This window comes from Diabrotica virgifera, chromosome 1, assembly GCF_917563875.1.
Source record: "Diabrotica virgifera virgifera chromosome 1, PGI_DIABVI_V3a".
Lineage (NCBI taxonomy): Eukaryota > Metazoa > Arthropoda > Insecta > Coleoptera > Chrysomelidae > Diabrotica > Diabrotica virgifera.
The window spans coordinates 314,208,399-314,234,790 of NC_065443.1; the positions used below are offsets into that span (position 1 = coordinate 314,208,399).

At 30.7% G+C, this 26,392-nt stretch overlaps 2 protein-coding genes across 2 annotated transcripts in view; one reads left to right on the top strand and one right to left on the bottom strand.

Moving 5' to 3' along the window:
- Nucleotides 1-26,392, top strand: part of LOC126878608 (coiled-coil domain-containing protein 170) — a 107,988-nt gene that overhangs the window by 15,929 nt on the left and 65,667 nt on the right. The gene's annotated exons all lie outside the window — the stretch shown is intronic.
- On the bottom strand, nt 11,042-25,828 carry LOC126886376 (uncharacterized). The gene is made up of 2 exons (XM_050653280.1): nt 25,342-25,828; nt 11,042-13,859 (listed from the first exon to the last, which is right to left on the bottom strand). The coding sequence occupies exons 1-2, from the start codon at nt 25,702-25,704 to the stop codon at nt 13,476-13,478; spliced, it is 747 nt and encodes a 248-aa protein (XP_050509237.1). The 5' UTR covers nt 25,705-25,828; the 3' UTR covers nt 11,042-13,475.

The following is a 26,392-nucleotide window of genomic DNA, read 5'->3' on the forward strand; positions in this document are numbered from 1 at the left end:
ATTGAAACACTGCTATTTTTTAATCCTTTTTGAACGAATATTTTTTTAAACATTGCTATTGACCATTGAAAACAGTTTACGTTAGAAATAGTCCAGGGCGCATCTGTTTTGAGATGGACGTTGAGAGGTGACTCAAATTTTTTTGCAGAAATTGCTTGAAAATAACTCAAATAATAATATTTGAGTTATCCTCCCACTCAAAATGGTCCGGAACATTGTTTAAATAATCAAAATGTCAAAATATGAAGGAAAAATTCGATTTTTTTATTGGTTTTTTGATTATAACTTTAAAACTACTCATTTTTGAGAAAAGTTGTGCTAACATAAAAGTTGTGCAATTAAATTTCCTACAATATAGAATTGGTTAAAAATTTAAAAAATAGTCACCCTTGTTGCAAAATAGCAATAATTGCGAAAAAACCATACAAAAACAAGTATTCGCATTTTACGTTTTTCAACCAATTATGCTACACTTAGGACCTTCATATTTTACCCAGAAAAACTTTATGATATAGTAAAACAATACTGTAAATTTTATTAAGATCGGTTTAGCAGATTTTGCAAAATAAATTTTGCAATCCAGATTTCGCAAAAAAATTCATTTTTTTAAAATGTTTCAGGACTGAAAATAAAGCAGATATCAAGTTGAATTTTTTTTTGCTTATAGAAGTGTACTGTAACTTTCCTTTGCAATTTGCAAAATTAAAATCGATTAATTACCACAGCGTCAGGAAGTTTTTTAAATAAACATTAATTTTTGGTGCTACGCGCAGGACAGCGGTGTTCGATTCACACAAGTTGATTTCCACCAAAATTTCTTCCAATCTTTATTTAATATATTATTTTCTTACACTATATTTTGTTGTATTTTAATATTTTAATTCCACAAAAATCAAACTAATTTTATTATTGTTTGTGAAATATTGTTTAAACAATTGCATATGTTTAAAAATAATAAACTTTTATTCTCTAAGTTAAAATATATGAACAAAGAAAGTTTTTGCTAAAAAAAGTGTTATTTCAAAGGATAGAGTATGTGTTTTTATTTTGCAATAAACAAATTTATTTATTTATATCGAAATGTAATAAAAATTAAAATGTATCAATCATTATCAAAGGTCATTGGAATGTCCAATCAGAGCAAACTATCCACTGTCCTGCGCGTAACACCAATAATTAATGTTTATTTAAAAAAATTCCTGACGTCGTGGTAGTTAATAGATTTTAGTTTTGCAAATTGCAAATGGAAGGTAAAGTACACTTCTATAAGCAAAAAAAATTTCAACTTGCTATCTGCTTTATTTTCAGTCCTGTAACATTTTGAAAAAAATGAATTTTTTTTGCGAAAGCTGGATTGCAAAATTTATTTTGCAAAATCTATTGAACCGATCTTAATGAAATTTACAGTATTGTTTGACTGTATCATAAAGTTTTTCTGGGTGAAATATGGTCCTAAGTGTAGCATAAATGGTTGAAAAACGTAAAATACGAATACTTGTTTTTGTATGTTTTTTTTTTTCGCAATTATTGCTATTTTGCAACAAGGGTGACTACAGGGACCGCTCCGTTCATATGGGCAAGGTCGTGCGGCGCACGACGACGCCAAGGCGTTAAATGCGCCCTTTGACTCGGCAGAGTTAAATAAAAAAAATCCAATTCACAACTAAATATTTTTTGAAGTAAAAAAAAATTGCAAAAAATAACTTAGTCCACTCATTCCCAAACATTACTATTGCCTTACGTATGTTATTAACTATACCGATTTCTGTACCTTCAGCCGAGAGATTATTTTTTAAACTAAAACTAATTAATAATTACTAAGATCTAGAGTGGGTCAGGAGCGGCTAGAAAATCTTGTTATTATTTCTACAGAATCTGAGTTTTTAAAGGACTAAAAATCTAATTAGTGAATTTGTCAAAGTTGATGCAAGAAAAGTTCAATTTCTATAAGAAATATCCGTTGGTTTTCATAATAATAAGTGTATTTGTTAAAAAAAAATCGCAATATAAATATGTTCTATTTTTTGATCTTCAGTTTTTTTTTTAATTTTAAGTAATGTTTTATAACTTTAACATAGTTTTTATTATGTTCTGTTTTATTGTGCAATACAGTGTTTTATACAGGGTTGCGAAAAAGTCTGGCAACTTGGTTATTTCTCGGAAACCGCTAGAACGATTTTTATAGATTTTGGTGGGTAAGGGTCTTCGAATGCAGCCGACATTATAGTGGTAATTACATTGTTGTCAAGTCTTCCGTTTTTCTGGAAATCTGATGAACTTTCTTATTTCAAATCGAACACCCTGTATATATTTTGCGTTTTGAAGTCCTTAAGAAATACTTATTATTTTTTATGTTATATTTCTATACCTATTTCTAATTTCGGAGTTATTGCTACATTTATTAAAAAATAATTTTAAACAAATTATGAAAATCAATTTTTTCGGCCCCGTTAGACCATATTTTAGGTTCTTTGGATCATTGGGAACAAAAAAGGCCCTCTGTAATTTTCTTATAAAGTTAATAGTTTCCGAGTTATAAACAATTTAAAACTGAAAAAAATCGAAAAATAATGATTTTCTAGGTTCGAAAACATAAGTAAAAAATATTATTTTTTGAAACTACGAAGTGCCTAAACTCAAGTTCAAACCTTACTTTATCAGATACCGATAAGAAATTTGGCATTATTTCATTTTAAAATATTGTTTTTTAATTGTTAATCCAGCCTGATTGCCCGTCTTCTCATATGCGCTTCATTAATAATTAAAAAAACAATGTTCTAGAATAAAACGTGCCAAAAATTCTTATAGGTAGCTGATAGAAGAAGATTTAGGCTTGAATTTAGGAACTTTGCTTGAAAATCATCATTTTTCGTTTTTGTTTTTCAGTTTTAAATTGTATATAACTCGAAAACTATTAACTTTAGAAAAAAATTACAACAGACCTTTTTTGTTCCTAATGATCCAAAGCACCTAAAATAATGTCTATACGGGCCGAAAAAAATTGATTTTTATAATTTGTTTAAAATTTTTTTTATAAATGTAGCATTAACTCTGAAATTATGGCATTTAGGTGTACGGAATATAACATGAAAAATAATTAGTATTTCTTAAGGACTTCAAAACGCAAAAAGTATACCGAGTGTTCTATTTTAAATAAGAAAGTTCCTTAGATTTCCAGAAAAACGGAAGACTTGACAACAATGTAATTACCACTATAATATCAACAGCATTAGAAAACCCTTACCCACCAAAATCTATAAAAATCGTTCTAGCGGTTTCCGAGAAATAACCGTGTTGCCAGACTTGCCTAGGGAAAGAAGCGAAAACATAAGAAGGACGTGAAGATATAAATGGATGGGTGACAAAACGGAAACAGGAGTGGAATGAACACATTAGTAGAATGGCAGTACGAATAGCACGTGATAAGTCACCAAATGGACGAAGAAGTATTGGCAAACCAAGAAAAATATGTTGCGATAATCTAAACAATTTACGAAAGCTAATATTGAAGAAAGAACAGGCTTTAACGTCTACTGACAAGAAGGAAGAAGAAGAATATATTATTTTTTATAAGTGTACTGTATACCTATTGTTTCCTTAAAAAAATCTAGTATAGGTAGATGTAGAAAAAATTTCAGTTTTCCACGTTGAAATGTGAAGGAATGGTTGATTATAATATTTCTACTACCCTGGTACTTTTGATACAGGCGCTTATCAATATTTTGCACGACGGCGCCTAAGTTACTTGGCGCGTCCCTGGGTGACTATTTTTTAAAATTTTTAACCAACTCTATATTGTAGGAAATTTTATTACGCAACTTTTATGTCAGTACAACTTTTCTCGGAAATAAATACTTTTAAAGTTATAATCAAAAAACGAAGAAAAAAATCGAATTTTTCCTTCAGTTTTTGACATTTTGATTATATAAACAATGTTCCGGACCTTTTTGAGCGGGAGGATAACTCAAATATTATTATTTGAGTTATTTTCAAGCAATTTCTGCAAAAAAATTTGAGTCACCTCTCAACGTCCAAATGTACTAATATTTTTACAGATGCGCCCTGGTCTAAAACGGTTTTCTTTACAAAAGATATATACCCCAATTAAATATCTACATTATTAATTTTATTTTAATTATTAACTTAAAAAAGGTTTCTTTTTATGGTGTCTTTGAACTTATTAAAGAAAAAAGTAAATAATGACATTCGTATATACTAGGTATGAATATTTTATTATTCTAAGATTATTAAAACCAAAAATTTTAAAAATTTGTATTTGAATGGTGCTGATTTTATTATTTTTTTATATTTAAAATAATTAAAGTCAAAGCATTTGGTATCGCCATCTAGTTAGATCTCAACGAAACTTAAGGATCAATGTTTTCTATATTCATCAACGTTATTGGACTAAAAATGGAGGCTAGCGAGTTATACACATTACATGACTCAATCGTAACTGTGTCATAAAGTCTTCGTATACGAAATGATTTTTAAAGTAAAAAAAAATGTGTGTGTACTTTGTACGCACGTAAGAAGTTATACTTCTGTTATAATATAATTTCAACGAAATAAATATACCTATTTAACAGTTACAATACAAAAAATTAACAATAATTACCAAAAATGAACCAAAACAATGCCAAATATTAAAAAAAAAAGAAAAAAATATGAATCGTCCGGGATTTGAACACGCAATCTCGCGATTTTTTGATCTCTGGTCCAATGCTCTACCAGCAAGGCCATCAAGCAGCATGCTACTTACCTTTCAGATATACATAATTATACATCACGGTGACAAGTGAAATATAAAAATAGATGTTTTATTATTTCACGCCCAAGGAAGACAAATCCAAAGACACAAAATTATAATAAAAAACCTTTTAAACCACCTTTTTCAAATTGCGCAAGTTGTATTATTATAATATTAATGTTAATAAATGAAATATAAATATTTTGACGTTTCACAATTTGACAATTCACTTTTAACTGCAGTGGCTTAAAATTTTTAAAGCACTAGTGCCTTAAAGTAGCATTTTTAACGCTCCCATGGAGTCCTAAAAATTGCATTTTTAACACGTTTGTAGAGAAATATATTTAAAAACACTAATATATTCTTTCCACACCTTTTCTGGACTGATACATACATAAATTAAAACATTTTGAAGTATAACTTCAAAAATATAATATGAAAACTATTTAAAAAGGCAGTATAACTATTAACTAACCTTTGTTGTTTCTCTTCCCACAAATTTTAAAACGCAACAACCATACATAACCAAACCGTCAACCGTCCAAACCACAGCTGCGCTACAGCTGCCATATTGGATAATTTTTGACATGTCATTTGAACATCCAATCAGAACAAAGTTATAATGCGCATGCGCCGGGATCGTAGGTTTTAACATATAAAAATTCGCCCTCATATCGCGCGTAAAGAACTATAACTTCAAAAAGAACTTACAATGACAATGAAGTAAGACTTCTTGACATATTATAACATTAAAATTATCCAAAAAAATTAAAATATTATTCCAAAACGTTTTCGGTTCTATGGAACCATCATCAGTGAAATCTTACAATTAGTTGAAACTAGCCACCTTTAACTTTATTCAAAATTTAACCTTTATCTTTACATTAATTACAGTGGTTACACTTATTCCATTTATTAAATAATTTTTTAATAAAAAATTTATAATATATTTTAAACAGAATGTTAACAAAAAGTAATGGTTTGCAAAAAATATATTTCCTAAAGCAAATACAAACAAATGTATACTTGTTTACACTGATGAGTGCCCTAAGAACCGCAAAATAATACAAAAGATGGAAAACATATTGTGAGATAGTAAAAGATAAATCTAGTCTTATACGTGGCTAGTTGATTTCAGTCATAATTATTATACTTATGATGTCACAGAAGATTCTATTTTAAATGATGAACAAAATGACAAAAAACAAAGTTGGTTATTAACTGCACAGACGAAAAAAGACTAACAAAACATATATCACGATCTTAATTGACTACATTTGTAGTGCCAAATTTTGTGTAATTAAAAGGTAAATCCTTTTAGTCCTTGTAGTCAATTAAGATCGTGATATATGTTTTGTTAGTCTTTTTTCATCTGTGCAGCTAATAACCAACTTTGTTTTTGTCATATATTTTTTGTGTTTAATTGTACTGCATTAAAATAAACTAATTTGACTTCTCTCACACATACTATGAATCTGTGAGAGTAAAAGCTGAACACCTAGGCAACAAAGTCACATTATTCGATTGCTCATGCGAGTTTGAAATCAAGGAAGACACTTGGGTCCCAATGTTACAATCAAACATCAGATTGTACACTGTAATTTTCTTGTACTGATATCTTATTCAGTTTCTTAAAGGGCCTTATGATGGCGTATAAACTGTAAACGCCGAAACCGGTCGCCCGCAAACTGTTAAATAAAAACCTTCAATAAGATTGTGAGCATTAGACTTTTTATACCCTAACATTTCGATTCTATTTTAGTTTCCCATGTTAGAACAAATAATAATTAAAAAACTCTAACATGAAGTAAAACCACTTGTATGTAATTGGTATATTTATTGAAATTTAAAAATCCCAATGGATTGAATAAAATGTGTCCAATTCAGAACGTTTTCAGACCTATCGGTCCATCATCAGTGAATTTGAATACTTGCTAAATAGCCCCAGAACCAAACAATGGTTGGATGTATAATTCGATTTACATTATGTCAAATTAATATTGAGCAGGCTAAACGCCGATGTTAAAAGATATAACCTCCGGGAACATGGTGAAACCCTACCAGGAAACTTAAACAACCATCTTAGGCCAATGTTGACTACCAAGTCTGGGTCAAGTCAACGTTGGCCTAAGATGGTTGTTTAAGTTTCCTGGTAGGGTTTCACCATATTCCCGGAGGTTATATAGTCCATTGAAATGTTACATTTAGTGTGTATTTCTTAGAGGAGTCAATTTAATTTTTTAATGTGTAGGGGGGTTCAGTAGAAGCTTAAGTTCAAGTTTTTGGGGTTGAGGCCCTTGTCCCCCGGCCGCCATCTTGGAAAAAGAGGTGCAAAGGGCTTTCGCGCTGTATCTTCCAAACTAGCAATCCTACAGAAAAGTTAATTACACATGAAATGTAGCAAATTAAATTTCCAATAATTTTATATTTATTACATTTTATCATCAAGTGACCAACAAAAAAGTTATAAACAAAAATAAGAAAAAATTTTGTAAGAAGTTTCCTTTTGGAGGTTATAACTTTTTTTCCGTTCATTTCACAATAAAATAACATCATAGCGATTTTGTAGAGGATTTTTCAATGAACAATTTTCACAATAAAGTTGTTTAATTTGATTTATTATCTAGATTTTACAGCGCTTCAAACTTGACCAGATTCTCGAATTCTCATAGGAATATAGTACTTTTCTATCTATACAGGGTGGTTCATCTTATTCGCCTCGGTCTCTGTACGGAAAACCACTTGATATTTTAAAAAAATTTCTTCACAGAAATATACAAGGCCTTTAATACTACAATCTAAAAATTATGTGAATTATACAGGGTGCTCCAAAAAAGAGTGGTATATCAAAGTTATATTTTTTCTTATGGAATGCCCTATATCTAATGACATTATTGAATTGTCCTTAAAAAATAAGCTATACTTTCATAAGGGTTCACTATACCTAAATACAGGGTGTTTTGATTTATTTCGATTTTTATAAAAATGTAAGGTTTTAGTAAAAAATAAATATCTACGAATCTAAGAAGCAGTAACAAATTATTTCTTGGATCTTAATAACAGACTATTTAGCATACTTAAACAGATGCTTATTGCAAAGAAATTTCTTACAGGGTGGTCAAAATATGAGATTGTTTTATTAACAAATTCAAGCTGTAATAACTTACTTATTTTAAATGGAACACCCTGTATCTTACTAGTCTATCGCGTAGAACATTTACTTAGCTTTCAATTTGTATTAGGATTTCCTATACCTATCTTTTTACAGGGTGGTCAAAATATTAGATTGTTTTATTAACAAATTCAAGCTGTAATAACTTACTTATTTTAAATGGAACACCCTGTATCTTACTAGTCTGTCGCGTAGAAAATTTACTTAGCTTTCAATTCTTATTAGGGTTTCCTATACCTATCTCCCTTCATTTTTTAAATATTTAAAGATTTCCTAATTTGTAAGCTTTAAAAATTAGAATTAAGTACCTATGTCGTGGTTATGTACAACACATCACCAACACTGGCAATATACTTAAATGTCTTAGTCAAGATAGTTTCGTTAATAAAATTTACATTTTTATCATTTAATCACACAGAGTGTTCTTATTTTAAATGACATACTCGATATTCTATTCTTTATAATGGAAGATATTTAAAATCTCTTCAATTCCATGTAAATATTCTCAATACACATGTTATTCTGTAAATATAAATTCCCATGTTATTCTGTAAATACCCATTTTTACATATTTTTGTACAATAGGCTAGTTTTCGTCAAAGTAGCCATTGCATTTAATTGTTTGTAATTGCGATTCAAAGATTCAAACAAAAAGTGGTGTTCTTAAATTTACTCAATAACCGTTGGGATAAGATATGGAATATACTTATACGGAATGAAATATAATTTAAATACCTTCCAGAATACGGCATCTAATATAGAGTATGCAGTTTAATATAAACATATTATTCAATGTCACATATAGGCCAAAATCAACTAAAATAATACAACACTCTGTGTGATTACATGATAACAATGAAAATTTTATTAATGACAGTATCTTGTCTAAGTATATTGCCGGTGTTGGTGATTTGTTGTACATAAACACGACATAGGTACTTAATTCTAATTTTTAAAGCTTACTAAATTAGGAAATCTTTAAATATTTAAAAAATGAAGGGAGGTAGGTATAGGAAACCCTAATTAGAATTGAAAGCTAAGTAAATTTTCTACGTGATAGACTAGTAAGATACAGGGTGTTCTATTTAAAATAAGTAAGTTATTACAGCTTGAATTCGTTAATAGAACAATCTAATATTTTGACCACCCTGTAAAAAGATAGGTATAGGAAACCCTAATACAAATTGAAAGCTAAGTAAATTTTCTACGCGATAGACTAGTAAGATACAGGGTGTTCTATTTAAAATAAGTAAATTATTACAGCTTGAATTTGTTAATAAAACAATCTCATATTTTGACCACCCTGTAAGAAATTTTGTTGCAATAAGCATCTGTTTAAGTATGCTAAATAGTTTGTTATTAAGATCCAAGAAATAATTTGTTACTGCTTCTTAGATTCGTAGATATTTATTTTTTTCTAAAACCTTACATTTTTATAAAAACCGAAATAAATCAAAACACCCTGTATTTAGGTATAGAGAACCCTTATGAAAGTATAGCTTATTTTTTAAGGTCAATTCAATAATGTCATCAGATATAGGGCATTCCATAAGAAAAAATATAACTTTGATATACCACTCTTTTTTGGAACACCCTGTATAATTCACATTATTTTATGTTGTAGTATTAAAGGCCCTGTATATTTATGTGAAGAAATTTTTTTAAAATATCAAGTGGTTTTCCGTACAGAGACCGAGGCGAATAAGATGAACCACCCTGTATATTAGGCGAGCGGCATGCCGACCACGAAAATTAAATTTAAGGTGAATGACCATTTTTAGTCTATTTTTATGTTTTTGAGGTCGCTGAATTCGAATATGAAGTTTATTTTTATCTAGAGTTGGTGGAACATGTTCAAAAATCAAATTTTATACAAAAATGCCAAAAATCAATTTTGATGATTTTTCAAATTTACCTCGCTGTATCTTTGGTCGCTGTAAATATTTCCTTTTGAAAATTTTACTGTGTCATCTTTAAAGTATTTTGATAACAACGAAATTTGTCCGAAATGTTTAGACACATTAAAAAAGGGTTGTTAATTTTTAAACCTTTTGTCATCCTATTTCGTTAGTTTCATATTTACTTAAAAAAGTTGAGGGACAAACTTTTTAGTTTATAATTTTAACTAACACAGAAATAAAATATAATTCATGAAGAAGTTTTTTGGAAAATTTTAAGTCAAAATATACAATAGGAAAAAAGTTATGCTACTTCATAGACAAGCTGCACACCCCAAAAAACGCTTATATCTCGAGATCCTTGCCATGGTGTATGAATGGCTAATTTTGATCATACTTTATGATTTTGATATCAAAAATCGTTTTTTTGCTCTTCTTAAGAATTTTGCATTTTGCGGTTGCGTCATTCTTCTTCTGAACCGGCGAATTTGTCCTCAAACAACTTCTTGGGCCTTTTCTATATATCGACGCTGTCACGCCAAAACGGCATAAACGACATTAACCTGATTTTTCAGGAAACACAAAAAACTGATTATTTTTATTTTTACCAATTCTGCTTATCTGCAAACTGACTCAAAAAAATTGGTGATTTTTTTTTCAAATTTTAACATTTTGTAAACATTAATGTGGCTGAAAATACTATGTGAAATAAATTAAAAACTAGAAAATGGCGCTTGTGTCCAATCAATATATAACATTGGTGAATATGCCAAACTTACCTCTGGCGTTTGCGTCGATCGCATTGTTGTAAGGTTAACCGAAATGGCGCTTAAAAAGGATATATGCCATTAATGAAAAAAAAAACGAAAATTAAAAATTGTCGTTTATGCCAACAAGAAAAATTATGAAATTACGAAGATTTTTGATTGGTTTTATTTTTTATTAATCAAAAATACATTCTAAGTTAAAAACAAAACTCTAAATTCTTTAAACATGTTTTTGGTGCTAGGATGAAATACTTAAAAATAAATAATACTCAAATAGAAGAGCTATACAAAAATTGGTATAAAAATAAAACTCAAAAAACACTTTCAAAGAACAACAACTTAAAACCTAAGAAAACACAGAAATCAGAGGTACATAAAAATAGTTATTTTTTAATTTCTAAAACAAATAAAAAATAATTATTCACAAAAATAACATAAGATTTACTTCTTTTATATAGTTCAAAATAAAAGTTAGTAAAAAAAAACAGAAAAATAACAGAAAAATATTTAACAACTTTTAACTTTTAAACAATTTAAAAAAAAATTCTCTCCGTTTCATCTTGTACATCTGTTTCATCCAGTTGATCTGGAACTATGTTGTTCATTTTTAGAGATAAATATTCTGCATGATACTCTGGTTTAATAATCAATTCTGTTGCTGCAAGTTGAAACATGATGTGAGATCGTGACTAAATATTTATTCTTCTGCTGCAACGTCTGGTGGTTCCTCAAAGATGATAATGTTATTGCTAAAAGCTTCTGCAATGTTGGCATTATAAATGTCATAAACCTCTAAGGGGAATATAGGGGAATTATTGCCAGTCTGTATATCATTTTGTGCTACTTCGGTATATGACTTATTTTCATTTAGTAAGACCATTATTTTTTACTTCTGCTAAAATACTATGGCATAAACGCCAAAAATCGATCGCCATTTTTAGCTATATAAAATTGATTTGAACTATATGCTGTAGTACAAAAATAATTGTTCATCACACTAGTACAAAGTTATAATAAAACATTTTAAACTAAACTTTTTATTTGCGCAATTTTTAAAAAAGAAACCTGCATAAGAATACCATTGAGGAATGGCGCTTGTGTCAACCACGATGTAAATATTTGGTTTTGACATAAACGCCTCATAGTTTTTAAAGAAATTCAGGGTGTTTACGCTTCAAAAATCAATACAAATTGAAAATATTGCAGAGGTAAGTAATATCATATTACTTATCCATAAAAATTGTAAAAATACATACCTTTACTATTATTACTGGACCGAACTGTACACAATGATAATCTTATGGGCACTGGCGGTTGTGTCAATCATTGTTCACGTCGACCTTCACGTGCGTGACTAGACTGGCGTTTATAAAAACTTTAAACCAATATTACACCTATTTCACTTTGTTTTCGGTTATGCCGCGGTGACTGTCTGGTGCGGAAATTAAAATCCTATTTTTTCGTGCATCTACCTCAAAACTGGCCATTTTGGCGTTTATGCCGTTTTGCCTTGGCAGCGTCGATATGCTTAGGGTTATAAGTTTTATAATGGGAAAAAAGGTCAAAAACAGATTAATAATAGCATAGGAATGTTAAAATTATAATAAATTGTATGAATAAAAAATATATATAGATAGAAAAGTAAGCCTAACCTTTGTTTTTATTGTATCCCTATGAGCATTCGAGAATCTGGTCAAGTTTGGAGCGCTGTAAAACCTATATAAATAAATAGAATTAAACAACTTTTTAGTGGAAATTGTTCGCTGAAAAACCCTCTACAAAATTGCTAAAATGTTATTTTATTTTAAAATGAACTGAAAAAAAGTTATAACCTCCAAAAGGAAACTTGTTAAAAAAATTTTTACATATTTTTGTTTATATCTTTTTTGTTGGTCACTTGACGATAAAAAGTAATAGAAACAAAATTGTATAAAATTTAAATTGCTACTTTTTATGTTTAATTAGATTTTCCGTAGGGTTGGTAGTTTACGAGATATAGCGCGAAACTCCCTTGCACCCCATTTCCAAGATGGCGGCCGGGGGACAAGGGTGGCGACCCCAAAAAACTTGAACTTAAGCTTCTGCTGAACCCCCCTACATATTAAAGAAATAAAATTGACTCCTCTAAGAAATGCATGGTACGGATTAAAAAATGTAACATTTTAATGGAGTAATATCTTTTAACATTGTTTGGTTCTGGGGCTATTTAGCAAGTATTCAAATTCACTGATATGGACCGATAGGTCTGAAAACGTTCTGAATTGGACACATTTTATTCAATCCATTGGGATTTTAAATTTTAATAAATATATAAATTTAATAGAAGTGGTTTTTACTTCATGTTAGAGTTTTTTAACTATATGGTATACATACAGCCAACCTAGGGAACATCCCTTTTAGTTTAAATAATAATTATATCAATTTAGACATAATATTATGCTAGTAAAAAAATCATTAATTAATAGCCATTTTAATTATCAATCAAGCTAAACTTGTAATAAAAATAACTCAACTAAAATATTCTACTAAATGTCATATGTATAATTATTGTGAGTGAAGCAAAGGAGTTCTTAAGCTGAAGTCTAAAGGTGGGAAAATATCATGTAATGTAATATAAATTTATAGGTTCTAACGATAATTTCCCACCTCTACTGGTTTCATCACTTTTGTCAGTTTTTAGCGCACTCATCATTGTATACTAATTGCGAATGGCCGAAGTTAACTCGAACATGAGATCTTTTTGTATACATCTTCTACATCTAAAAAAAAAACAGAATATAGAGTCCAGTTTTGAAAACTTTCTATCGACGGTGGTTCACTTTAGTTAAAATTCTGTATTTTTCGTTAAATTTGTCCTGACTGAAGACCGCATAGAGGGTACCTATTAATTATATGGGATTTGACGGTTTCAAAATGAGAGAGACTATTTCTGATTGTAGTTGAAATGATCGCTCTTCTGGTAGAGTTCGTAAAAGAGAAGCAATATATTTTCCAAAATGATCGAAACAATCTTCTGTTGATACACTATCATTAGCAGGTCTTTTACGAACATCATCTAGTTTTTCTGTCGAAGAATTAACATCATTTTCAGCAGGTATCGAAGATAGTTTCTGTTTACGGAATATGGTTGGAGTACTCGGTTCAATTTTTCGTTTCAAAGAGTCACTTTGCCATTTCTCTTCTTTAGATGTGGATGCTTCTTTTTCGTACAATTGTTGAGATGGTGTTTCATTATCTTCAGGTGAAGCTTCAATTATGGATACGAAAGGTTCCTAAAATTATAAATATTAGTGGCAGTTATATAGGCAGTATTTTCGTATAATTATGATTTTTAGTTTATCTACTAGTAGGTACTATATTTTTCTATTAATATGATTTTAGGTCTTAAGTAACGAATACTAACATATCAAAAAAGAAAACACCATGGTTTAGAGAGGAAGTGAAGAAAAGAAGAAAGCCTTTTTACAATAAAGAACAAAACAAACACAACAAGCATACAACCACTACAAACAAATCAGAAATATAACGAATACTTTAATCAGACAAATAAAAGTGGAACACTGGCAGTCTCTCAACACAGATGGAACACGACTTTTACGGAACATAAAAAGAAGCAGAGAATGATCAAAGGACAAAAGAAAGAACGGAATGAATTAATAAAAACGAAACACATTCAGAAGGAAACATGGATAGACTACTTCCAATCTCTATTTGCTAAAGGCCACGATAATGAACCACCAACACCTGAAGTTACGACATCGAGGAGGGAGAGGTAAAGGAAGCATTAAGAAAATTAAAAAATAGAAAGTCTCCAGATGAGGACACAATATCGAACGAACTCCTGATGTATGGAGGACAAGATCTAACTACAACTATTAAAACTAATACAAAAATTAATAAAACAAAACAGAATACCACAAGAATGGAGATCAAGCATCCTAATACCTCTCTTCAAAAAAGGAGACAAATCGGACCCGGAGTATTACGGAGAAATTAACTTATTACACACAACATTCAAATTAACAACAAAAGTGATAACAAACAAACTGAATGACATTATAACATTAGCAGAACAACAAGGTTTTAGGTAAGGAAAATCATGCATCAACGCTATATTTACAATGAGGTAAGTTCAAGAGAAATCATTAGAATATAACAAACCGGCATATTTATGTTTCGTGGACCTTAAGAATGCATTTGACAGGGTCAAAGGACGTTATCCACTTGCAAGAGCGATAGCTCTAGAAATAATTAAAACAATTGAAAACATCTACCAGAAGAACATAATAAAAGTAAAAGTGACGAAGATGTAAAAGTAAAACTAACTGACCCATCTCCACCCAATTATTAAAGCTGGCAATGGGATAAGACTTCAGATGAGACAGCTGGCAATACTTATCTCCTAGAGTGAAGATTATTTACGTATGCTACAGTGGCGTGCTGGAACCTTTCAAGCGGCCCGGATGATTTTATAGAAAAGCGGCCTCCCGTCCTCATTTTACCTTCCATTATCAAGATTTTTACTCGTTATTTATAAAACAAAAACAAAATAAAAAATATAAATTATTTTTGATTTTCAATGCATTTATTTCATTTATTCAATGAATTTTTAAAGAAATTTGCTGTCTTTTTATGAATAGGCAATCTTACAAATAATAAATATTATCAAATGTATGACAATATTGTTTACAGTAAGGCAGAAATCATAATTTCATGGATAAATAAATATGATTTTTTTGTAAATTAAGATAAAAGTAAAATAAAATTTTGAGAATTTTTCAATTATGCATTCAGTTGCATTTTAGTAAATCAATTATACAAGAGAGTACAAATACAAGTAGGTACAGAACAAATGCTTTAATTTAGCAATATTTAAATGTTAATACAACCTAATAATCTAAACATTATTTTTTTGAGCAGTAGATTTTTGAGCAAATCCGTCGATTATTTCATCCTTTTGAAGCTCATATAAAGCGTATTTTTCTATTATAGCCATTAGAATAAATGTTTTCAAGTGATTTTGTGTTTAAGGACTTTTTAACCGATTTTTTTTATGTATTTCAGTGTTAAAATACTTGTGTCACTGAAAGAGTTGATAAATGCTTATATATTACATTTAGATTTGGATAAGCACACTGATATAAGTTGTGCTTATGCAAAACAGCGTAACAGCAAGCTAAAAAATAACCTTAACACTTTTTAGAACCACACGGAGGTGAAGCTTTCACGGTATCAACAACATTGTCATTAGTTACTTCATGTTAATTATCACTTAAATTAATACTTCTTTCATATTTTCTGTAGACTGAACATATTCATCATTAACTCGATCTTTTATAATTTCAGTATTTTGCAAAATCCTATTTTTTAATATAATCTATTTATCAGCAAAATCAAAGAGTTCTTCTCTAATTTCAGTCGCAGATATGGTAGGATAAAAGTGTCTTAACTTTTCAGTGAATGATTTAAATACAGCTAAGGGTATACCATTTTTTACTGTATCAAAATTTCTAGGATGTAGAGTGCCGACTGTAGATGACGATTTGTCTTGATCAAATCGTTTTTCGATACTTTTAATAATTTGAATAAGTTTATCTTTAAGTTTCATATTTGTGGAAAACTTGTGAAAATTTTTTTTCCATTTTTATATTCTGTAGAGAACATATTTATTAGCTGTTAGAAGAAAAATGGAAAACCATAAATATACTTACGAAAATAAATATTGTCTGTAGCAATCATTTATGTATATAGAGTCTTATTCACTTACTTAGACGGTATGTTACAATTGAAAAAGCTTTAAATGTTTCTGAAATGTTTTGTTAATATCATTCGATTAAAAATTAATTTTTTTTGTTACATCTAAAAATTTTTGTGAAAAAAGTTATTTGACCGGCCTCAAGAGGCCGCGGTCTCTCGGTGATTGCACCGTTTCATTTATATGGCCAGCACGCCACTGGTATGCTGCAACGAAATTGTTGAATAATAGTAACTAAAACACCACTTTGCTACATTCTCAAAATGTTTCAGAAAATAAGGTAGGGGCTATGTTTAGTAATAGAAATAACCTGCTCGTCAAAAGTTAGGGATATAGAAAATTTTGCTCACTTTCATAGTTGATTTTTTCGTGATCAGATTAACGGATTCCGCTAATTTTCTTTATTATTTTAGAGTTTTCTTTAGTATCTAAACAGTTGTGCAAAGGTTTACGCAAACTTCTTTTTTGTACTTATACCGGGTGGAAGAAAGGAAATGTTTTTCTTATGTTAAGTTTAAGACACCAAGTAGGGAGGACGAGGTACAAATGTGAGTATCTTCTTCTTCTGAAAGTTCCGCTCCTATCGGAGATTGGAAATCATTCTGGCAATTATAATTTTGTTGGTTACGCGCCGGAATAATTCAATTGAGCTGCATCCAAACCATTCACGGAGATTGCGTAGCCACGAGATTTTACGTCTTCCTACGCTTCTTCTGCCTTTGATTTTGCCCTGCATTATATTCCTTAATAGTTCGTATTTTTCACCTCTCATGATGTGCCTTAAGTATTCCAACTTCCTGATTTTTATGGAATTTAAAACTTCGAATTGTTTTCCTAGTTGTTCGAGCACTTGTTCGTTTGTTTTACGATCTGTCCATGCTATTTTCAGAATACGTCTATAACACCCCATTTCGAATGCTTCCAGGTTTTTAATGTTGGATTGTTTTAGTGTCCATACCTCAACCCCATACAAAAGGGTGGAGAAAATATAACACCGAAGCATTCTTATCCCGAGCGTTATATTGATATTGCGATTACAGAAAAGTTTCCTCATTCTGTTAAAAATGGATCGTGCAATTTCAATGCGGCATCTTATTTCTTTTGTCTGATCAGTATCTTCTGTGATCCATGCTCCACGGTATTTGTACGAAGATATTTGCTTAATTTCTGTATTATCCAGTACTAGTCTAACTCTGATGTTTTGTGCTTTTGTAAATACCATTAACTTGGTTTTCTTCAAATTTATTTTTAGTCCATAATCGTTGCAATGTATATTTAGTTGTTGAGCAAGGTGTTGCAATTCTTCCAGTGTTCCCGCTAGAAGTACGGTATCGTCAGCATATCTTATATTATTAAGTGGCTCACCGTTTATTATTAGGCCCTCATTGACTTCAGCCAACGCTAATAATTCTGAGATGGCTTCACCATTGTTTATCTACACAATGGCTAGTTATACAATGGTCTAGTTATTTATGGTCTAGTTATACAATGGCTTCACTATGTGAGTATACATACATCAAAATCGTATGGTAGTCTTATGTTTTGTGAACATTTTGTTTTTTGAGTGTCCTTGATATTTTTAGAAACAAAGAAAATATAGGTTTTGTAGTTTAACATGTGTTTTAATTGAAACAAAAGTTTGAGACACCTTATAGAGGGGAAAAGGCACAAAGGGGGTATACACGGTATTATGTTATAGTCTGATATTTTGCGAAAATTTTATTTTTTAAATTTCTCTGATATCTTTAGGAACGAAGCATAATTTAAAAGTTTGACGCATGTCAAAATTTTCAATGTATTTTAAATGAATCCATTTTTTTCGAATCCTGAGAAAACTAATAAATATTTTTGAAAAATTTAAACGCAGAATGAAGGATATCATTATTACCGAGGGCCAAAAGTCGCTGAAAACTTCTATAATGTTTATTTTAATAAGTTACAGGGGTGAAAATAAAAGAAAAAATTTAGTGTGATTTTTAATTGCAAATATTTCATTCAAAATAAACTTTTTATTTATTCTAAGGTATTTTTGGCCATCGGTAATAAAGTACCTAGTCTTTCATTCTGCTTTTAAATTTTTCAAAAATATTTATTAGTTTTCTCAGGATTCGAAAAAAATTAATACATTTAAAACACATTGAAAATTTTGATATGGGCCAGAATTTTGCATTTTGTTCCGATCCCCTTAATAGCAAAGAAACTAGACGGTTTTACTCTTTAATATGTGTGTGTTTTAACTGACGGCATACGATACGTGAGGAGGCCATGTCGTATCATACCACTAAGATGAAGTTATGTCCTGTATCTAGTGCGAAAGGAACAGAGTGTTTAACGAAAAAATCTGTGTAATGTATCTCTCGCTATTTAAAGAACCCCCACGCAGACATCAAACCCGTACTTATTCTTAAGAAAATTCCACCCCAAAACATCACAGACCTTCCATTAAACAATCTCGTCTCTTTTATGTTGAGCTGTGCATACCGCTTACCTGGTCGACAAATAATTCTTACCTATAGGTGTTTACGTTATGTGCCTTTTAATTTTCAAAGTTTTGTTAACTGTTATTTTTTATTGTGAATTTAATTTTGTTTCAGTTAAAACAATGTTAACAGTAATGTAAACATATTATAGTCTAAGAGCCGCTATAGGTGAAATTTATTAATCATTTTAGGCACGATGGGACCCTATAACTTAAATAGTAGAACCTAAAAGAAAAGGTTTGAACACTGTGCCGTCACTTTTCAGTGGCACATGCGTCGACAGTGGCGCATCAAACTTTCCACTTATGGACGGGATAAATAAATTTAAAGGTACCCTCCCTTAATAACAGAATTAATTTTTTTTTTATTTTTTTAAGTTCTATGTGATTGAGACATAAGATTCAGCGTAATTTTAACCCACCACCCCCTTCCCCCTACCCCACCATCAAAAACTTCATTTTTCGTTTTTATTTTTTTTGCTGGCATGCAATCAATTTTAAGATTTCAATTTACACGCATAGCTGAGGCTTTTATAAAACATATCTATTTTTTACAGACCCGTAGGTAGAGTGTACATAACCTCAAAATATTTTTAAAAAATTTTTTTCTGAAAAAAGCGCATAACTTTTTTTGGGGAATAGCTGCAGGTCTAATTTTTTCTTAATCTTGTGTGTTTTATCAAACACTATATTTCTAATTTTTTTTAGATTTTTCTGTAATGCTCGCCACCTTCAAGAATCCGAAAAACTGCTTTTTGGGGGGTTTTGGGGGATTTTCCCTATTTTATAGACTTCATAATATATCAAATCAATTTCGATTTTATAGGATATATGTAACTTGAAGTAAGTGAGTCCTTTAGAATATTTAAAAATGGGAGAAACACGTTCAAACCCCCCAAAACCCCCTTAAAAAACAGTTTTTTGGATTTTTGAAGGTGACCAGCGTTACAGAAAAATCTGAAAAAATTTAAAAATATAGTGTTTGATAAAATACACAAGACTAAGAAAAAATTAGATCTGTAGCTATCCCCAAAAAAAAGTTATATATTTTTTTCCAAAAAAAAAATTTTAAAAATTTTTTGAGGTTATGTAAACATAACCTACAGGTCTATAAAAATAGACGTGTTTTATAAAAGCCTTAACTATGCGTGTGAATTTTTTGAAATTTCAAAATTGATTGCATCCCCCCAAAAAAAAATAAAATCGAAAAATAAAGTTTTTGATAGTGGGGGCAGGGGGAAGGGGGTGGTGGGTTAAAATTACGATGAATCTTATGTCTCAATCACATAGAACTTAAATAAATGAAAAAAATTGAATCCTCCTGGTAGTGAGGGAAGGTATTTTTTAATTTATGTATCCCGTCCATAAGTGGAAAGTTTGATGCGCCACTGTCGACGCATGTGCCACTGAAAAGTGACGGCACAGTGTTCAAACCTTTTCTTTTAGGTTCTACTATTTAAGTTATAGGGTCCCGTCCGACCTATAGCGGCTCTTAGTCTAATAGTAAAATAACTATCTTCATTGTTTCTAAAGATATCAGGGACATTCAAAAAACAAAACGTTCACAAAAATTAAGACTACTCTACGATTCTGATGCATAGTAACATTTGTATATCGTCCTCCCTACAGGGTGTCACAAACTCTGGTAAACTAGAAACTTTCTTTCACCCGGTATAAGTACAGAAAAGAAGTTTGTGAGTGAAGAAGTGAGTAAACCTTTGCAGAACCGTGTAAATAATAAAGAACAATCTAAAATAATAAAAAAATGAGTGGAATCCGTTAATCGGTTCACGAAAAAATCAACTATGAAAATGAGCATAATTTTCTATACAGGGTGTCCAGAAACTCTCCCGACAAACGAAGACTGGAGATTCTTAAGATAATTTTAAGACAATTTAACCCAATTCACCTAGTCCGAAAATGCTTCCTAAGGGAACTAAAGCTCTTTGAAGATGGCGTCTTGTAATTAGATTTTCTTAAATAACTCCAGAAAGCTTCTATTGAGAAAAACTAAAATTGGTAGGGGAGAGTTGGACAAAACGGAATACCATTCTTGTTTACTTTTACTACGGAAAATATGTTAAAGAAATTATCATAATATTATTTTTTATAGGTATAACATTTATTGCAGCACACAAAACACATATCTTTAGTTATTTTTAATAACTGGAAAATAACAAAAAAAATATTTATTAAAGTCCTACACATCCTGTTTTATCCAACCACGGTTGGATAAAACGGGATAGGTTTATAACATTTAATTTTTTGTATGAGATTATCTAAAATTTAATTTATCTCTAAATTAAGTAGACATTAAACTGTATAGTAAAATTTACCCTTGAAAGAATAATATCTTCAGTAGTCAGAAACTTAAAAATAGGCGTTTTTTATGTTTTATGGAAAAATGGGAAATAAGACCTTTTATTTAGGACTAGGTACGTATATTAGTACAAAAGTCGCATAAAAATATGTTGTTCTTCTCTGCGGTATGATAAAACGCTTCATATCTCTATTTAAAAAATTAATAGGCCAACAAATAAAAAGGTAGATAAAACGGGACATAAGAAACTGTATCCCATTTTATCCAACTTATAAGTGTCCCGTTTTGTCCAACTCAGACATTTTTCAAAACAAAAGTGGCTGCCGCCTAAATTTGAAAGTAAAATTAGGTAGACTGCACATATGAGAATATTCGTTAATGACTGCTTAATTAAATGTAATAGTCACCGGAATTATATTTTTATAGATGTAGGCAGTATAATGTAGAAAACAGCGCAGTTAAATGTACAAAGTATCAAAAAAATAGAGTCAAACAATTCTATACAAAACAACTTTTCAGCAAATAGTGGCATCGAGGTAAAACGAACTGAGAATGTTAAAATGACGACTGATAACAAGTTTCCGTCGTTGTCCGATTGATAGCACCACTAGTTGGGTCTCTAGGCTAGGTATCCCGTTTTATCCGACTATCCCGTTTTATCCAACTCTCCCCTACACATGTTTATCTTCCAGAAATAAATCGATTTCATGCATTGCGAATTTCTAGTACAGGTCATAGGCGCCCGTTCTGGGTAGGGCAACGGTTATTTTATCGTATAACTTTTTTATCGTTAACTTCTAAGCATTTTTTATACTGGACTATTAAATTGCAAGGCATTCTGTACTAAAATGTACTCTTGCTTTAAGCCCATAGGATGAACCGTTTTCTAGAAAAATCGATTTGAAAATTTTTCGTCTGCAGATTTTGAAAAAAAATTGTCAAAAAAAACCATTTAGAAAAACGAAAATTGGTATGTTTATTTATCTTCCAAAGATAAATCAATTTCCTTAGTTGCGAAATTCTAGTACCGCTCATATGCGTCCGTTATGGGTAAGTCAACGCTTATTTTATCGCATAACTTTTTTGTCATTTTTGAGCATTTTTGACACTTGATGATTAAATTATGAGGTATTTTAGTACTAACAGTTACTCTTGTTTTAAGTCGGTAAAATACACGGTCTTTTTTTGAAAAAAAATTTTAAAATATTTTCAAATTCAATAAACGAAAAATTTCAAATCGATTTTTCTAGAAAACGGTGCATTCTACAGCCTTAGGAGAAGAGTACCTTTTAGTACTAGAATGCCTCACAATTTAATAATCCAATATTAAAAATGCTTAGAAGTTAAAGACAAAAAAGTTATGCGATAAAATACCAGTTGCCCTACCCAAAACAAGCGCCTATGACCGGTACTAGAAATTCGTAATTAATGGAATCGATTTATCTCTGGAAGATAAATAAGCGTACCAATTTTCGTTTTTCTAAATAGAAGCGTTCTGGAGGTATTTAAGAAAAACTAATTACAAGACGCCATCTTCAAATAGCTCTAGCTCCCTTAGGAAGCATTTTCGGACTAGGTGAATTGGGTTAAATTGTCTTAAAATTATCTGAGGAACCTCCTGTCTTCGTTTGTCGGGAGAGTTTCTGGACACCCTGCATAATCCCTAACTTTTGGCGAGCAGTTTATATTATATATGAACACCTTGGGACCAGAAGGGGGCAAGCCACAATTTCGTCAAAAATGAGTTAAAGTAGAAATCACACACTTTAAGACCATATTAATGTCCCAAACAGAAAATTTCAGCAGTTTTCTCATAGATGGCGCCGCTGTAGTTAAGTCCCCTTGTGTCACCATTACTTTATATTGCAACAGAAGAAGACAAGCCACAGTAGTAATCAACATGGCGGCGGAACATTCCCGTGCATGTAAACGGAAAATAGACTTTTCTGAGTTTGATTCTGAACACAGTGACCAAGATCCGTTTTTAAATAAAAGCGAAGATGACAAAGACTATACAGCATCAGGAAGTAGCAGCGATTGGGAAAATATAAACTCAGGAACAGTAAGTTTATTTACTGTGTGGATTGTCCCCTTATGTTATATTTTTTTAACCTAAAAATATTAGGATTGTTCTAAAGGTTTTTTGTGGCGTATACCTTTTTAGTAAAATACCTACTTCATTGTAGGAAAATGAAAAGGTTTATACTCCACAGACTTCTCGAGTTTTCTTGCCAACTCCAGAAAAGAAGGCGCCTTCTAGATGGAGACACAAGGATATTTAACGACGTAAAAAATTAAGCGCAAGACTGAAAAAAATCTAGTTTACGAATATGTATACAAGGTGAGGCAGATAACTGGCCTATTAGAAATATCTCGAGAACTAAAGGCAACAGGATCATGAAAATTGGAATACAGGGGTTTTGAAGGATGATCTATTAAATGAAAATATTTTCATCTCTTTACAACTTCCGGTTATACCGGAAGTTGCTTATAACTTCGGTTTTTTAAATGGGACACCCTGTATATTTTTACATTTTTAGATTCTCTCCGATGTCTTCTTTCTTAAAATATGAGGATTTGTAATGTTATACAGGGTATATTAAAAGATAATTACGTTTTTTTATTAATTTCGTAGCAACATTCACATCCTGTAGAATTGTAGTAGTTTGACAACTAAAACTCTACTTACGTTCAAATGATTTTTAATATAGTCTGCTATTGCTAAGAATCATTAGTATAGCTAAATCTTTAATTTTAGTATACAGGGTTGGTCGAAACTCGGAATGAGTATTTTCTGAGTTTTCTTAAATGGAACACCCTGTATTTTAGTATTGTAATGAAATGATATTTTATGGTACTTTTTTATTTCTTAAGCATTCCCTATACCTAACTGCTTTAATTTGTGCTTAATCGTTAATCGCACCAACAATCTTAACTACGTAGGTATTTTGATAGCTACACCATTATTGGTAATTTTAAGGATCAGTCTGGATTATTATGTATTTATTTCTGAAAAATTATTTGTGATTGAATATTTTCACGGCCAACCTAATAAAATTTTACCTATTTTTTGTTGCAATTAATGTTTAGCTTGAATCACCAATAACTCACAAATTAAAGCAGTTAGGTATAGGGAATACTTATAAAATAAAAAAGTACTATGAAATATCATTTCATTACAATACTAAAATACAGGGTGTTCTATTTAAGAAAACTCAGAAAATATTCATTCCGAGTTTCGACCAACCCTGTATACTAAAATTTCAAAATTAGCCATACTAATGATTCTTAACAATAATAGACTATATTAAAAATCACTTGAACGTAAGCAGAGTTTTTAATGTCAAACTATTACAATTATACAGGGTGTGAATGTTGCTACGAAATTAATAAAAAAACGTAAATATCTTTTAAAATACCGTGTATAATATTACAAAATTTCATATTTTAAGAAAGAAGATATTGAGGAGAATCCAAAAATATAAAAATATCCAGGGTGTCCCATTTAAAAAAACCAAGTTATAAGCAACTTCCGGTATAACTGGAAGTTGTGAAGAGATGAAAATATTTTGATTTAATAGATCATCCCTCAAAACCCCTTTATTCCAATTTTCATGATTCTGTTGCCTTTAGTTCTCGAGATATTTCTAATAGGCCAGTTATCTGCCTCACCCTATATACATAAATACAAAAGGGAAGAAAATAGAACCAAAAAAATTAGGTGCACCTTTCGGTTGCAAAAAACAGTGTAGGCAGAAATTGGTGCTTGCCAACAGATTCTACCAGATACTGAGAATAATGAACCACTGGAAGACATTGACCATTTAGACGACTTTTCAGATATTGAAAATATTGACAACTGAATTATTTTATTGTTGCATTTTATGTTCATATTTTAGAATATATTTTTTTATACAAAAGGGGATAAGCCTCATATTTTTTCAAAAAATGTTCAAAAACTCAAGAACCGTTAAATAAACGTCTGTGTTACTTTTATTGTGTATTTATTATCATATTTCCAAACGATTATGGGCTTTACTACCAAGAAAAATTTAAAAATTGGATTTCAAGATTTGAAAATAAGTTTAAAATGATGTTTTCTCCAAAATATTGTTTGGTGGCATGCCCCCTTCTGGTCCCAAGGTCTTCATATGTGAGGATTCTAAAATTGTAAATTAAATAAAACAAATACATACTTACCAAATTTAACTGATTTTCTCTTGATTTTACATGTGGTTTGAGAAAGCCATCCATTATTGTGAACCATCCAACTTTAGGGGTATACACTTCATCAGGAGAACAACCAGACTTCATGCTCTGCTTAATTTTTTTTAGTTCTTGCATATAGGAACTACGCAAATTTTTAAATTTGATTACTACATGGACTTCTGTGAAACCACGAATGTCCATTTCAGCAGCAATTCTTCTTGCTGCAGCTGCACGACACTCTCGTTTTTTATATTCCTCTCTCGACGGATCCCACAAAACTGGCTCATTTTTATATAATATCACAAACTTATTGGTATCTGCATCATTCATTCTTAAAATTTTAGCAGTCGTCATTATTAAAACGTTTATCTTTTTCACTGTTCACGACTACTAAATATAACTGCACGACGCCGACGACCGACGACCCAAAACAAGGTTGATATTTCCACGATCGTTACTAGTTCGTTACTCTTCGTGTTTCACGAACATCTTTGTTTACTGGGAGCGTAGCTTGCGATAGCGTGACCCCACGTTCGTGATACTCGACAAACTGTAGGATTTTTTTTACGTCAACAGTTTGTCAGCGTCGTTACAGTGAGAATTTATTAAAGGGTATTTTTTTTTAAATAATACTGATTGATTATTACACGGTAACGCAATAATTTTTATTTTTATCTGTGTAAGCGATCTAAACTATTTAAAAATCACTACTTCCGAGATTCGTAATTATTCTTTGCTTTAATTCTGTTTTACTTACACAGGGTATTCCGTTTTTCGGGATAGGTACGGGATATTGAAATGTTTCTTACAAACTGACGATTTATTTATTGAAACCAGTTGAGATATGCAAATAAAATTAGGTGGGTTTTAAGAAATGGTCCTTCTTCTTCTTCTTGGCGGATTGATACCTCTATGGAAGGTTGTCACTCCATCTTTTGCGCGGTCAGCCGATACTTCTTCTGCCGATTGGTGATCCATCTCGTGCTATTTTGACCACACGTGTCTCCTCCATTCTCGTTATGTGGTTGTTCCATTCTATTTT